This window comes from Lygodium microphyllum, chromosome 5 (genome assembly GCF_053477565.2).
Source record: "Lygodium microphyllum isolate KBCC chromosome 5, Lygodium_microphyllum_v1.1.10, whole genome shotgun sequence".
NCBI lineage: Eukaryota > Viridiplantae > Streptophyta > Polypodiopsida > Schizaeales > Lygodiaceae > Lygodium > Lygodium microphyllum.
In genome coordinates, this window is record NC_141139.1 from 2,040,050 (window position 1) to 2,057,552 (window position 17,503).

At 37.7% G+C, this 17,503-nt stretch overlaps 1 protein-coding gene across 1 annotated transcript in view; it reads left to right on the top strand.

Moving 5' to 3' along the window:
• Positions 1–13,742: 13,742 nt before the first annotated feature.
• The window catches only part of LOC148035441 (mediator of RNA polymerase II transcription subunit), a 48,333-nt gene continuing 44,572 nt past the window's right edge, over positions 13,743–17,503 (top strand). The window contains exon 1 of the mRNA XM_087678959.1: positions 13,743–14,311. Within this exon, the coding sequence (XP_087535085.1) occupies positions 13,970–14,311 (342 nt within the window). The 5' untranslated portion in view covers positions 13,743–13,969. The remainder of the gene's footprint in view (positions 14,312–17,503) is intronic.

Consider the following 17,503-nt stretch of genomic DNA (forward strand, 5'->3'; position numbering starts at 1 on the left):
GATATCATGCACCCTCTTGGAATACTACTATGCAGATCTCAATCGTTTTTAACAAGCAACCTACGCATCTTATCCTCATTAAAAATGTCTACATGGTTATGTACTACATTCTTAGACTCAAGATCCCATAAGCAATAGTCCATTTCTCTTGAATCTCCATATCCAAGAAATATACATTTTTTGGAATTAGGACTAAGATTCCTTCACTTGTCTCTAGATACATGGATAAATGCCTCATAACAGTGGCACACAATTGATTATAACCAGGCCTCTTTCCAAACCATAACTCCTTAGGAAATTTGCCATCCAATGGCTTGCTAGGAGACCTATTAAATTCTATAAGACAAAGAAAGATCGAGTAGGTAGTGACAAATTTATATCCTAATTACCAACAATTTTGCATGCATATTTATTTCCAAGATGGATGCATCTTCATTCTCCAATATCATAAGTATTGAGCCACTCTTATAGAATGTGACATGAAATGATGCCCAAATTGAAAGCCAATTCTATGACATGCCATTATCCATGGCAACCAAGAATGCATTATCAAAAGAGGGTATATACAAAATATCTCCATCATCACTACCATATGCATTAGTCTCCTCTATCTTTGCCCTGCCCCTTTATTTCTTATTGCCATAATTTTCATTTTTCTTTTTGCCCTTTTATTGTTCTTCCACTTGTAGCAATCTCTTTTATGTATGCCTTCTTATTACAAAAGGAGCATCTAGTTCCCCCTTGGCATTTGACTTTCCTTACACAATAATTGTATCAAAGCTGTTGGCCCTACCTTGTTCTTTCTATTTGTCTCCTTAGGAGAGAAAACTATTCTCAATATTAGCACTTATAAGACCACATGTAGGTGCAAAGTTACTAATAACTATGTTGAAAATGTCCCAACTTTAAGGAATGTAACCAATAAGAATATAGCCTTAATCAAATCACTGGAGATGATCTTCTGAGATATCAATTAGTTGAAAATAAAATTAAACTCTTTGAGATGGTTAGACAATAGAAACCTCCTCCTTTGTGTAAACATCAATGAGTTTTTCAACGAATAAATTTGTGAAGCTGCACATTCTTTCTTATATCAAGCTTTCCATATACCAAATGAACCATTTTCATTGTCTTTCATATCAAAATACATAAACTTTGAGAGTGTTAGCATGAGAATGAAACATGCCAATTTATCAATTTCTTCCCATACATTAGCATACATGCCTTTAGACCCCATGCTTAATACCTTTGTATTTAATTGGCTCTATCTGCTTCTTCTAAAATGATTACTATAGATTTTCTCTTTCTAGAAAGAAAAATTGGTGTCATCTAGTTTTTCAATCTTGATTATGCATTTTCAAAAGTGGATGAAGAATGCATTTGTAACTTCCTTGCTTAACAAGAGCTAAGAGCATTCAATCCATGCATATTATATATAACTTGCAAATATTGTTGAATATTTATACATTCACAAAATTTTCAAATTTGAAATCGAAGGTAGAAAAACACCTTATTTGCTTATTCCCTTTCAAAATAAGACCTTAATTATCTCAAATAGTTAGATAATTCATTTGCAATAAGTAGATTTCAAGCTACTATGCAAACCAAAACAAGTTAGTTCTATATAAAACAAAGAAATAAAAGCTACACAAGGTCAACTCTATGATTACATAAATCTATAGCTCTCATTGTGCTCTTCATTTTGAGCTGTAAGTCACTCTAATTAGCTATCAGATGCAAAAGTTATGGCCAAAATACAAAAGTACTATCAAACTATTATAGCTATCTATGACTTTTATAGGATGCTTTGTATTAATAGAAATGGATAGAATGGCTTTCAAAGTGAATGTTTGAGAGTATTCTTACTTTCTCCTTTGCTGGATATGCATTTGAGAGGAGGAAGTGGGAGAGAATGTTGATTTCTCTTATGTTAGAAAGCTCTATTAGAAAACTTCAATTAAGCCCAATCTCTCTAAGCATCTAAAACCAAGCTATTTGATTTGAAAACAAACCATGAATGGCTACCCAAACAATGCCAAAAATGTGCTAATCTAGTACCTAAATTGAGTATCAATGATTCTCCAATCTAGTGTATCCATTTAGAGTTCCGTAGAGAGAATAATATTCTGTGAAAATGTGGATAGTAAGCACAAATGTCGTAGAAGAAGCTCAAATTCTCCATCTTTATGATGAAGCTTCACTCCTTATGCTCCTTATTCCAAGCTTGAGTTTTGAAAAACAATGCTTTGATACCAATTGAGAGGAAAGTAACGGTGGATGTGAGGTAGAAACTATGGAGTGCAAAAGGATTGAGAGAAAGAGGAGCATAATAGAGTTTTGTGAATACAATGAATGTTACCCTTATTCTTTGTTATCTTTATTTATATATGATTGTACAATGTGTGCTCATACAAGGAGTGCATGCCTAGCTATTGGCCATGGGCCTTTACCCCAATAACCTCCCACTTAAAGATCGGCCATTCTTGGCTTACCTTTGGCCATAGTATTCACTTTGGGTGATATTTTTTATTTTAAGCACATGCATTATGAAAAATATAAAAGTAGATTCATTTTAATAAATGAGTGTGCCTTCTTGAATCATCTTTGTCACACCTTCTTGAATCATCTTTGTTGTATCTTCTCATGAATATACATCCTCAATAACATGCATGAAGCATTCCCTGATGCTAGGAGGCATATTCCACGATGGATACCGTGAGGTTTTATGGTGGATTCCGTAAGATTTTAGTACCGGGGCTCATATACAAAGTGGATTCTTTGTGTGAGAAGTTGATGGGGATGCCTATTCTTTTCGGGTGTTTTGTTAATTTTATGTGTACATGGGTGATTCCATAGCGGGTGATTTTGCAAAATACATATTTAAATTAATAAACGTTTATGAGTTTAGAGTGCGCACTCATGAAAAAATAAGGTTAGGATTGATTTCTAACCAATTTATTTATGTAGCTGAAGAATGCTAGGTATTCACTTTTGTCGATTTAATTGCATTATTTTTCTAACAATTGTGAATGCTTCAGTTGATGTGTAGAACAAGCAGCGATGGCAGTGGAAAGCATTGGAGGATAGTGTGTATTCAAGTTTTCGTCGATATTTTTGATGGGGCGTATCTTAGGCATGGCGCCTATATTTTATCGTGCTTATTTATCAAAGCGCTTGATATTTATTTATTACTTTTGTATGCGTATGGGTGCACGACTTAGATATTTGTATTAGACATTGTATTTGGGTACGCCTGACTTCTTAGGTGCCCATTAGCTTTAATTCTTTATTGGTACAAAAGCAAACTCAAAAGCTAAAGCATGCTATTTTGTAATTTTGGCTATTATTTGAGCTTCAAGATGATTAATATATCAAATACATGCTTTGTGGAGCGCTCACACAAGGCATGGGGGGAGATTTCACCCAATTGGTCTCTTGTTCATGTCGTGCAAGGTTTTTACATTGATTTGTGTGCAAAAAGTAGAGTTCTTTTGTTCTTGGGGACCTTCTGACGCTCACTACGCATGCTTACGGCATCCAATCTATGCACCAGTGGTATCAGAGCAGAGCTGAGATCGAGAGCTTCTAATCGCTTACCATCTTGTACGAAGGCGGAGCTCCTAGAACGATCAAGCTCTACAATCAGTTTTGTCGTGAACGGTCGATACTAGCGTGTTCCTGGCGGTCAAGAACCCCCATCTGCACTCTTTGATCGTGAAGGACGAGCCTATGGAGGCGGAGGACCACGTGGATAACTCCTACATCAAGTCGTCTTCAAACAATAACCTCCATAGCTTAAAAGCTTAAAAGTTTTATTACAAAGGTTAAAAAGCTTAATAGTAAGCTTAATAAGAAAGCTTAAGGCCTCAAATTTGACGAATTATTGCTGTGGGATGCTGTCGCCATAGTTGACGGCGTGAAAAACGCCCCCCTCAAAAATCGAACGGCGACACAGAAAGCTTAAGTCTCCTAAAGCTTAAGTCAATTAAGCTTTAAAGAAGCTTAATCACCTAAGTTACACTAAGCTTACTTGCTCCTGCAAGATACTTAAGTCATAGAGGTCACTACAGACTTATTCAACAACTCCCATAAAGGCAGTTCACACGCAGAAGCACAGAATCCATTTATTGCTCTCTGGTAGACTCTGTTCACACTTGCAGACTTGCTGAACCAGTTTCAGCAAACGCAGAAGGTCATACGCAGGCCATACGAAGATTATATGCCGTTTCTACGAAGACGGTTGTGACAACGAATACCGCAATCGCAAAGGAGAAAGACCATAAAAGCCAAATAAAATATACAAGCCTTGTATACCCGCCTTTGAGCTACGCTCATCCCGCTAATCAGATTTCGAGAGCGTGTGGTCTTTTGGATTTTACAGAATGACTGAACAACCCATGGATGATCTTATGGCTGAAGGTGATTTACCCGAACCAATGATGGAGCAAAAGTTGGATTTGATTATGATGCACCTTGAAGAAGAACGAAGAGCCCGACAAGCTTTGCAAGCTTAATTGGCCAATCTGCAATGATCTACCACGGACCAAGATGGACCGCAACCCGAAGATCTTATATGACGTACCATCGATGCGACACTTGAAGCCCAATCCATCCGCAAAGAAACAAAGATAAGTAAAAGAAACTTCAAATTTTGTACTTTCAATGGATCATGAGATGGAAAGACTGTACTTGCATTTATCAGTCGATTTGATTATTACTTCCATGAAGAAACATATGCTGAGAAAGACAAAATTAAATGTGTCACTAACCATTTAGTTGACCGAGCATCCTTATGGTGGACTGTGGTCCGCAAGAGCATTGATTGCCCTACTACATGGGAGACTTTCCAAAAGAAGTTTTTGCAGAATTTCCTTCCTCCTCAGTTCCATGAAAAAACCATTAAGCAATGGGATCTTCTACATCAAAGAGATCGTGAACCTATTTCCCAATACACTGAACGTTTTTGGAATGCCCTACTGCAATTACGCATGCTAGAAGATGTACTTGAAGCGACTCACAAACGCAAGTTTATATCTGGCCTACTTGGACATTACTATGCTGAAGTCAATATGTTCAAGCCAACAACTCTTGAAGATGCAATTTCCTTGGCCCATGACATTGAAGACAAGATTCGCGGAAGAGACAAGTGACCACAACAATTTCCAACTAATGGTAACTATGGTTCCAAACAATTCAATTTAAATTTTTGAAGATTCAATCAAAGTCATTTTCTTCCATCGTCATTCTGTAAATCTTAGACACGACCACTTGCTTTGCCATCAAACACCAATCCATACCCTAAGCCATCCTCACAGCCAAATAACAACATTCCTAAACTTCCTGCCATTACCAACAATGTATCCAAAGCCAAATCTATAGTTTGTTACAAATGCCATCAACCTGGATATCTAGCAACCAATTGCCAATTGAAAAAGCCACCTGTCCATATCAATTATCTTGGAGCAATCGAAGAAGAAGAACGTGAGGAAATGTCTGACTTTACGGAAGATGATGACGACATTGGTACTACTTCGGATACTTTGCCAGGTATGCCAACTCCTCATTCTTTATTGACAATGAAATGTTTTGTGCATGGTAAAGAAATGACTATTTTACATGATGATGAGAGCACACATGATTTTATTTCTGCAAAGTTAGTGAAATAATTGAAATTACAAACTGTTTCTACACATTATCGCATTAAGACTGCATTCTTAGGTACAAGATATAATGGAACACAAGAAGTGCATAATTTAGAAATTAAAATTGGAGAATATACTGAATGAATAAATTTTCTAGTTGTACCTTTGCAATCTAGTGACATTATCTTAGGAATGCCTTGGCGTCATCAATATAATCCTGACATAGATTATTCTATGCATTCAATTAAAATTTATTTTCAAGGAAAATTAATCACATTGCATGGTATGCATGCCTCCAATAATTTTCCACTACTTACTCATACTCAGGCTAAACATGCATTACGTAAAAGTAGCAAATCTTATTTAATATGGGTGAATGAACTTCAAGCTAAAGAAAAACAAATGCATCCTAGGCATACACAATTTCTTGCTCAATTTCAAGATTGTTTTGTTGATGATTTATGACCTAGACTACCACCTTCATGTCCTGAAGATCATAAAATAGATTTAATTCCTGGAACACAACCACCATGTAAAGCACCATATAGACATAACCAAATTGAACAGAAAGAAATTCAAAATCAAATAAAAGAATTGCTTAACAGAGGATTAATTAGACCTAGTAGTTCTCCATTTGGTGCACCTGTTTTATTAGTGAAGAAGAAAAAGATACTTATCGCATGTGCATTGATTATCGTGCCCTAAATAAAATGATTGTTAAGAATAGATATCCAATTTCTAGGGTAGATGATCTTATGGATAAACTACAAGGATCTGCCATATTCAGTAAGTTAGATCTTAAATGTGGTTATCATCAAGTAAGATTGAATAAAGCTAATATATTCAAAACTGCATTGAGAACACAATTTGGACACTATGAATTTCTAGTTATGCCTTTCGGTCTAACTAATGCACCAGCCACATTTAGTCGTATGATGAATCACATATTTTTGAAATATCAACATTGTGTTATAGTATTCTTTGATGATATATTGGTATTCAATAAAAATGAGAATGAACATTATGAATATATATCTTTAGTTTTCAAGTTGTTAAAAGACAATCAATTGTATGCTAATCCAGAAAAGAGTGAATTCTTTCAAACAGAAATTGAATATCTATGACATATTGTTTCATCAGAAGGTATTACAGTCGACCCTAAAAAGATAGAAGTAATTTTAAATTGGCACATACCCAAAAATGTGCATGAGTTACTTTCTTTTCTGGGTCTTGCTAGCTTTTACAGAAAGTTTGTGCGAAATTTCTCATTACTTGTATTACCTTTGACTAAACTTTTAAAAAAGAGTATTGTTTATAACTAGTCTGACAATCAACAAAAATCCTTTGATGTATTGAAACATGCATTAACCCATGCTCCTGTATTATAACTACCTAACTTCCATAGACCATTCTTTTTAGTAGTTACTGACACTAGTGGATCTGGAATAGGAGCCGTCCTTATGCAAGATAATCATCCCATAGCCTACTATAGTTGTAAACTCAAACCATCCGAGCTTAAATATTCTACTCATGATAAATAATTGCTAGCTATAGTACAAGCCTTACGTCAATGGAAACATTATTTAATGGGTTTTGAATTTATGATTAAAATTGACCAACAAAGCATTAGACATCTCCTTAGTCAACCATAAATATCTAACCGACACATTAAATGGGCCGCTTTTATTCAAAGTTTTCATCCCCTTATACAATATCAACCAGGAAAAGAGAAAGTTGTAGCTGATGCTTTAAGTAGAAGACCGATAATTCATAATATTTCTATGATATCATTGGATTCCCTTATCTCTATGAAAGATACTTATCATCAGGATCTTACTTTTCAAGCTGATTGGAATAAATTAGTTGCAAATAATTGGATTCCTATTGATTCACTATCTTACAATAATGGATTCATGTTTTATGAAAAGAGATTATATGTGACAGTTCCATTTAGATAATTTGTTTTGCATGAGATTCATTGTCCTTCATATCAAGGTCATAGAGGTATTGTATCTACTTTGCGTACATTGATTAAAGATTTTTATTGGCCACATATTGACACTGATGTATCTAACTTTGTATCTGAATATTTAGTTTGTCAACGAGTTAAAAGACACCATGGTAAACAATATGGTTTACTAATGCCACTATCTATTCCATCACGACCATGGGAGCACATTTCAATGGATTTTATCACTGGTTTACCTAACACTAAAGCTAACCATGATATGATTTGGATTGTTGTAGACAGGTTTAGCAAACAAGCATATTTCATTCCATGCAAGAAAACTTTAACTCCATCTCAAGCTGCTCAATTGTTTTTAAAAACTGTTTTCACGAATCATGGTTTACCAAAAGTTATTATTTCTGATCGTGATTCTAGATTTTGTAATAATTTTTAGATTACTTTGTTTGCTAACTTAGGAACAAAGATTGATTTTTCATCTACATTTCATCCTGAAACAAACGGTCAAACAGAAGCCACTAACAGTACTACTTTAGATCTTTTACGTGCTTACACTATTTCAAAACCACATACATGGGATACACATCTACATTTACTTCAGTTTGCATATAATAATACACCACATACAGCTACAAAGAAAGCACCATTTGAAGTTATTTATGGATATAGATTGCCTACACCTGTTGCATCATTATTAAACAAAATTTAGACTGCTGATGATATTGCTAGCATGCATGCCACTATCTTTGATGAAGTTACAGATATGATTGCCAAAGTCCAACAATCATATACAAAACAAGCAAATAAGAAAAGATAGGCTATGAATTTTAAAGTTGATGATTATGTTTGGTTACGAATAGAAAAACGTAGATTACAAAGTGTAGATAAACACCCAGTTGTGAAATTAGCATCTAGATTCTATGGACCATTCAAGATCATACACAAAATCAATGACAATGCATTTAAACTAGAACTACCACAACATTGGAAAATCCACAACACCTTTCATATCAGTTTATTATGACCCTTTAGAGGCCAATTAACTATATACCCTGTCTATGAAAACCCTCCTTTACTAGATGATCAAACTGAAATCCTTGAGCCTGAAACTATTATAGATATTGATTTTATGACCATTAGAACTGGCCGTAGATATTCTAGATATTTGGTCAAGTTTAAAAACCATCCTGTTGAAGAGGCCCAATGGATGCATGCTAGAGACTTAAATGCTTTCCCCACTCTGTTAACTCCACATTGAGCTAATAGCAATTGAGGACAATTGCTATCTCACCCCGCGGGTATGATGCCAGGAAGCATATTCCACGGTGGATTCCGTGCCACGGTGGATTCCATAAGATTTTATTACTGGGGCTCATACACAAAGTGGATTCTTTGTGCGAGAAGTCGATGGGGACACCTATCCTTTTCGGGTGTTTTAGTAATTTTATGTGTACATGGGTGATTCCATAGCGGGTGATTCCGCAAAATACATATTTAAATTAATAAACGTTTATGAGTTTAGAGTGCGCACTCGTGAAAAATTAAGGTTAGGATTGATTTCTAACTAATTTATTTATGTAGCTAAAGACTGCTAGGTATTCACTTTTGTCGGTTTAATTGCATTATTTTTCTAACAATTGGGAATGCTTCAGTTGATGTGTGGAGCAAGCAGTGGTGGTAGTGGAAAGCATTGGAGGATAGCGTGTATTCAAGTTTTCGTCGATATTTTTGATGGGCACATATCTTAGGCATGGCGCCTATATTTTGTCGTGCTTATTTATCAAAGCACTTGATATTTATTTATTATTTTTGTATGCGCATGGGCACACGACTTAGATATTTGTATTGGACATTGTATTTGGGTATGTCTGACTTCTTGGGCGCCCATTAGCTTTAATTCTTTATTGGCACAAAAGCAAACTCAAAAGCTAATGCATATTATTTTGTAATTTGGGCTATTATTTGAGCTTGAAGATGATTGATATATGAAATACATGCTTTGTGGAGCGCTCACACAAGGCATGGGAGGAGATTGCACCCAATTAGTCTCGTGTTCATGTCGTGCAAGATTTCTACATTGATTTGTGTGCAAAAAGTAGAATTCTTTTGTTCTTGGGGACCTTCTGACGCTCACTACGCGCGCTTATGACATCCGATCTGTGCACCATTCCCGCTGATGACAGTAATGAGATCAGCAGTACGAGCTGGGACGCCACAGATAGGGAGTGACAGACTGAATCAGTAGTACGAGCTGGGATGCTACAAACAGGGAGTGACCAGCTGATGAGTTTGACTCCAAAGATGGACAGCTATGTGGATGTAGACTCAGACGACGAGTCATCACTGTTGTGAATGGCAACAACTTTGACGGACTGTGGCATTGAATGGCAATGCATTCAACTTCCAGCTCTACATTCCATTACTCTTCACTTCGTTTTTTGTTAACAGACTAATACTAAGGTTAAAAACCCTAGTCTTTAAAGACCATTCATACTCTACCTCTTCAAACCTCCTTGACACAAGCCTACTTATATCACACTCATCTCCATTAAAATCCTAGACAGTAAGGTAATTTACCATTTCTTTATATTTTCCATAAAGTGTCGTTTGACACTAGCATTGTGTGCTTTCTGAATTTCTCTGAAGTTTTTTGTAATCGGATTAGACACTGCCTGAGTATACTCACGGTAAGACCTTCCCGTATTCAAAATAAGTTCTTTACACCACGCTCAAACAATCAATACAAATGTAAGCCATGAGCCCCAGCCAAATAAATCCAACAAATCATGTATCCCAAAAATCTATGACATGTATGTCAAAGAAGACTAACAGAGAAGTACCACACATCGGAAAAAGGGATAAGAAGCACAACAAAATCCAAGGAGCATGAAGAAAAAGAAGTTCAAAAAGACAAAGAAGATCAAAGGTTGCCAATGAAGCAACAAAGCAAAAAGGATGAAGAAAATAATTTTCCGCTGTGCTGCAAACCAACAAAATGTTTTTGCAAAAAAAATTCCCATAGTGGATTTGTTTCCCAGAGTAGATTTAAAACCCTTATCAAGAATGTAAAGTTTCAAGCCTTAACTTGACTAGGCTGCCAAAGAGCTAGTCTCCTGGTCCATGTCTACATGTAGGGGAGGCAAAAGGCAGCAAGGGTAGAGACTCATCATTTGAGGGGGGGGGGGGGGGGTATTGAGAATAGCAAATGATGCGTGGTATGTATGCCCATAGAGGCTAAACGTGTGCCCAAAAGAGGCTTGCCCATAAGTGGCTTTGTATGAAAGATATAACAAAGATGTATGCTCTAGAAGCTCTAGAAAGAGATGTCCAAAATCCCATATGCACAGTGAGGTACAGTGGTACTATCCAAAAAGCTATAAAGGCATGTATTTGGTTGACACTCATTTTAAGGGTAATAGTACTATCATTCTGTGTTACTCAAGATTGTGTTTATGAGTCCAAGTTAATCTATCTTGGAACCTAATTCACTTGAGTTATAATCCTTTATCCCAATCATGTTTTATGTTTATAACCTCCATCCACCATAGCTAGCATAGCTCTAGATCCATGTTTTGTAACACCCCCCATGTGTAAATCCTTTTATCTCCATACCTTGTGTCATTTTGCTCACTTGCTATAGCTGTTCATGATGTTGCACGAACAAACATGGAATCAGACACCTTCTTCATTGGCCTTGTTATATCTAATAACATTTATTCGTGGTGGGTTGTCATAGTACTTTCCAAGGACTTCACCATCTTTTGAAAATATTTGCAGTATGTAGTGGGAAGTAGATACTTTTACAATTCTATAAATGGTTTACGTGTCCAATTGTGAAACACCACTTATATTTTTCTAGTTTAGTCTTGCACCTAATTAGTTGTAAAGTTGAGATTTAAACTCTATATAACTTGGCATGTAAGATTTTCAACTTCTTATCAAGTTAGGGAAAATGGGCTAATACACCCCTTTTGAAAGTAAAACACACCCCCAACCCAATTAAGTAACAAAGATGCATCTTTTTTAGCCACTTTCAGTTATGAAACAAAATTTTCATATCATGCATAAGCTTAATGTGAGTCAAACAATTGAGCCATATCAAAAATTTAAATATATTGAATTATTTCATATAAATTATGAGCCTTTCTCCTAAAGTGTCACTCCATTGGGTCCTCATTGTTCTTGAATAAAAATCAAAATGGCCAACGTTATTTGTTTGAGCTTCATATGACATATAGTTTGACTATTATAAAATATTCATGTAACTTGCTTAGAAAAAAAAGTTATAATTAGGGACTCTTGGATGACACTTTATTTGTCCCTTATAATGTATTCTTTTCTTCTTCCCATAATGTCCTTTTTTGGTGTATCCATATTGTATATTGCTTTTGAGGAAAAACGAACAAGAATATATCAGTTTGAGCCGTTTAGTACAAGGATGACTTGCACGTAGTTGAAGAGATTGTCCCATAACATTCAAAGAATCGCAAAAATTATGAAGGTGGAACGTGGTCATTTATAATTCTAGAAAATAATATTCTATAAATAAACTAACCATTCTTACACACTTCTCATGCAAGAAACACTAGGCCACTTCATGGTAGCTATTGAGTGAAGCTACATTGTGAGGAAGTTGTGATACTATTGGGTCTTCTAATGTTTTCTCTTTCTTTTATTTTCTCCTCGTTTTTTCTTCTCTCTCTCTCTCTCCCCACCCATTTCACTCACTCTCTCCCTCTTTTTTTCTTCTCTCTTCTCTCTCCCCTCTTTTTTTCTACTCTTTCTTTTTCTTCTCTCTCACTATTTTTTTCTTCTTTTTACTCTCCTCTCTCTCTCTCTCTCCCCCATTTTTTCATTTATTTCTCTCTCCTCTTTTGTTCTCTTCTCTCTTTTTCTTCTCCCCCTCCCCCCCTGTTAAGAAACCTGAATTTAGAGCTAGATTGGCTATGGTGGATGCAAGTCATAAACACGATACATAATTGGAATGAGAGATTATAACTCAAGTGAATTAGGTTCTAAGATTGATTAGTTTGGACTAACAAACACACTCTTAAGTTGACACAAAATAGAAGTACTATATATTGCATTGAAATGAGAGCCAAGTACATGTTTTTATAGCCATTGGGTAGTTCCACTTTCCTCACCGTGCTTATGGGATTATGAGCCTTTCTCCTAAAGCATACATCATTTGTTCTATCTTCCAACACCCCCCCTCTCTCTTCTCCTTTTTAAATATATTTTTTCTCTCCTCTTTTCGTCTTATTCTTTCTCTCTCTCTCTCTCTAAGCATAATCACCCTTGCCACCTGCTTTTTGCTTCCTCTTGCCTCTTCTTGGTGCTACATCATTGCATGGCCATATTGCTCTTGCTCGGCCTTGCCTCCTCCATTGCTCGCCCCCACCTAGTTATGTGGCACTTCTCATGTCTCTCCATGCTCTTTGCCTCCTTTATTACTCACTCGCTACCTTCACTTGTTGCTTGCGTGCCTCCCTACTTTTGCCTCTTGCTCTTTATTGCCTCCATGTTATCCAACCCTTGCTTCCATTACCGTTTCCGCCCTTTCCTTGCTTGCACACCCATGAACATAAAAATCTCATAGAATAAGCATTGGTGCTCTTAGACACACGTGCACACACACAGAAGGCTAGATTTAAAGCCAACTAAGGAGGATGCTAGAGGTATAGAGACCCCTCAAACGAGAGAGAGAGAGAGAGAGAGAGAGAGAGAGAGAGAGAGAGAGAGAGAGAGAGAGAGAGAGAGAGAGAGAGAGAGAGAGAGAGAGAGAGAGAGAGAGAGAGAGAGAGAGAGAGAGGTGTTAGCTATTGTTGCATGTGAGAAAAGAGAGAGAAATTTGGAATTCAAATTTTGTTTTGGGAACTATATGGAGGTTCAGGATCATTGTAACAGTTTGGGGATCATGAAACTAACGACCAAAATAATGTATGGAGCTTCAGGATCATTGTGTGGGTTCGACGATCATCGAATGAACAACCAAAATAATATAAGAACAATACATAGATAATAATACATTATGTCTCCCCGTTTGGAATATGGATGGCACAAAAATTAGTCACAAACATATTAGCTTAAAAGACCATTAGTCACAAACCTATTAGCTTAATAAAATAGACTATGGACACGCCTATGATGGCTTTGATGAGAATCATGCCGATGGGAAGAATGCAGGTCGTTGTGTTTACGATTTACAAAACATCAGCCGTTCTGTTCGACTGATTATCATGGCGATGTCCGAGTGATTTGGTTTTCCCACCTCTCTCCTTAAGCTCGCGAAGCCCTTCCCTGCTTCACAAAGTGGAATCTCCTTCCTCTCACCGCCATCGGAGCATGTCAATTTGGTGGCATGGAGGAGACAGCCGTGACAGGGAATGTAGCAGGGAAGAATCTACAAGAGCTGGCTACGGCCGCACAGCGAGCCCTGGAGCTCACAGTGGAGTCCGCACACGAGACTCTCAGATCCATGAACGAAGTCTTGTGCAATCCCATCCATTGGCAGCAGCAGCCGCCACAACCACAACAGCAGCAGCAACAGCCACAGCAACATACGCCTTCCTCAACAGCAGAAGCAGCAGGAGGGCAGCAGCAAGAGGCAGGTTCGGCAGTCCTCGACGAAGCTCGCTTCCGCCTGAAAACCTCCACAGCAAACCTCAGGGGCCTCATCACGGCCATTTTCAACACTCCTCAGGTTTGTCTTCGCGCCAATTTTTCAGCAAACCATTTCTAGTGGCGGTTTTAACTGCATATTTGCACTCATTTTTTAAAGACCGCAGAAATCAGCATCTGCTGATACAGTTTTCTGCCTTTTGTCCCACACGCCATGACTTAAGACTTTGTAAGCTTTCACAACTGGAGTCTTAAGTATGCGTCCTAAACAGGCTGGAAAGTAATAAGAGCCCAGAAAACACTTGTACACACAGATACATATTCTTATGGGGTGGTCAAGGTCCCCCCTTTGTGTAGTTTAGTTGCATAGTAGAGTGGAACCTATCCATCTTCAAGCTACCTGAAAGTGACTTGGCTCTTTTTTGCATGGCTCACATGTACACATTTTTTCATGTGGTTGCTTAAGTGGCATAAATGCAACATAAAAAATAGCCCTTCCATGGCAAAGTATTCTCATCCACGTGGGCTGCACACATACTCCATCTTGGATGTGGAAACACTAGGGTTTGCAAAGAAAATGCATAGTGTACAACAAATGCGCAACTGACAAATGAATTTAGAGATAGAAGAGAATGAACAAGTCCTAACTCAATTAATGGATCAAGCATATGGAGGTGTGATATAGCAAAGCAAAAGGCCATCCAATAGCCACTGTCTCGGGTGTAGGGGGGGGGGGGTGTTGAAGCAGAGTGTTCTCCATTGGATCCCAAACATAGTGAGCCAATGTTACTTGATGCTAGATGTGAAGGGAATTTCACAAGATCGAGGAGTGCACCAACCTAGATGTTGTTGACACGCAATTAGAGATGCATGGCAACAAAGTGCAATTGCCAAGAGGTTGTTTGTGTAGTGTTGAGGTTGGAGTAGTAGGTTGCTAATCAAAACACTTGAGCAAGATGGCCACACTAACAAACTATGTTGTTGCTATTAGCATTATACAAGTTGCTAGGCAGCATGTGTGGATGAGGAGGATGCATGGTTGGCATTGATGAAGGCTGATAGTAGAGTAGTGGGCTGGTATCAATGATGTAGCTGATGCAAATGCAATGGACCAATGGTGTAGGGCACAAATAGGGATAGTTTCACCATGAAGAAAGCGGGCTTGTAAACATTGCACAACAGGGTGAAAATCGGTAGCATGATTTCCTTGCATTCGAGCTTGGAATATTGATGATTGAACCACCACCAAAATACCATGGCACCTTGCCCATGTAGTATGAGTGCATTCTTGAAACAAAGCTCATTTGCATTTGGCATACCTGAAGCCTTTCCTTTTGAAGGCATTTGAAGGGATTACTAACCATGAAGCTCCCCATGCTTTCGACATTGTGAGTTCTTCTTTCCCTCTTAGGCATATGAGCATGCAATAATCTAGCAAACTGATAAAATTTGAGTAAGCTTTGCAATGCAACCATTGCACTATTTGTGGTTTGCAAGTTGCATCTACTTCCTCTTCATTCTCAGCCTCTTTAGTATTTGAGGACTCATGTTCCTTATCTTAATCATCATAATTGTGAGACATTTTGCTAAATTTACCCATCTCTCTTACTTCATGTTTTCACTTGAGATAACCACAAGCTTTGTGAGAGTGCTTTGTAGAAAGGAAACCAAACAAAGGAAATTAAACATAGAGAGGAGGAGGAGCCTGAGTCAATGCAGGAGAAAAAGAACAAATTGACCGTAATGGCTGAACATACAAGGCTATAATGGTCAGCCCCAACATGCAGCATTGAGTGTCAGTGTGGGAAGTGGGCACGATACAGTAGTAGGGGGATGAGAGAGAACGAGGAGGGCTGGCTGATCACAATGGATCAATGACAGATAATGCCAAGTGGAGTGGAGTGGGCTATATATGGCCAAAAGCATGAAAATTGACTGACTTGATCTAGAGAGCAAAAAATGTGGCCAACTTTCCTAAAAAGGAAATGGCACTTTGGCAGATTAGAAATGCAATAACACCATCTCTGTTTGATGTATCTAAAAAACATAAAGTGATGATAATGTTAGGTCTACATAAGACCTCATATGACTCAAATTGGGGCTCATAGGCAGGAGATGATTGCACCTTTGCTTGGAATAGTCGTTCTAGGCTTATTGGTCAAAATTGATGTTTTTCCTCATTTTTTCTTCTCGCCTATGTCACGTTCTTGCCACTTGTTTATCCTTCTCCATTGCCTGATGCCCACATCCACTTGGTCCATGCCCTTGCAGGAGGCACTATCTGTAGACATAGAGGATACTACACCATCACAGGGGGACCCTACCTCGCCACTTCAGATTTTTGAGTTTGTGTGTCATTTGTCTCTTGCGTCCCGCTCCTTGTCCGCATTCCGCCGCGCTCTCTGTGTTTGGTATCAGAGCCAAAACATAACATAACTCCGTTTGAGTGAAGTAAGGTTGTCAGTGACGTGTGAGGTCTTGCTCGTTGTTAGGCAGTTAGATTGTGGTGCCGTTTGTGCCTTTGTTTGAGTGTTTATCCCTTGAAGTCCCGTAAATCCTTCATGGCTTCCTCAAAGATCAGTGGTAATGTGTTCAACTGTGCTTGCAAGACATTGTCCGAACGCTACAAATAGTTGGGCAATTTGACCATTATTGTGGACGAAGCATAACCTAGCTCAAAATGGATACTTCCTGATATTGGTGCAGTGCATATATATGGTGAGAACCAAATCTTTAAGTTTAAGGCTTCAACTGTGTACATTGAAGATCAAGGCATCTTAACTATTGGCAATACGCTAGTAGAAGATCAGCATGTTAATCTTCTTTCTTTGGTCCTTCCTAAAATACAAAAACATCAAACAAAAAAGGATTATCCATATCTGCACTTAGGCTATATTGCCATAGGTATCATTCCATTGTTCCATCGAGGGTTGAATGTTTCATGTATGGCAGCTATACTAGACACTAGACATGTGGAGTTAATGGATATCATATATGATAGTAGGTGCCGATGTGTCTCCTTGTCTAATGGTCCGATTTTCTTTGAACTTAGGCCTAACTATGTCATAGCTATGGATGACCCCTATCTTCTTGAGTTACTGATGCTCCATATCCATACTATGAACTCCAGATGAAAGCATCCTCTGCTCACTTAGCGATACAATATAAAATGGTTTTTAGATATATGTCTCTTGCTATCCCTATAGTAGTAGAAGGAATGAATTCTTCCAAGGATTGAGGTTAGACAATCATTATGAAGTCTGATGAGAGTACT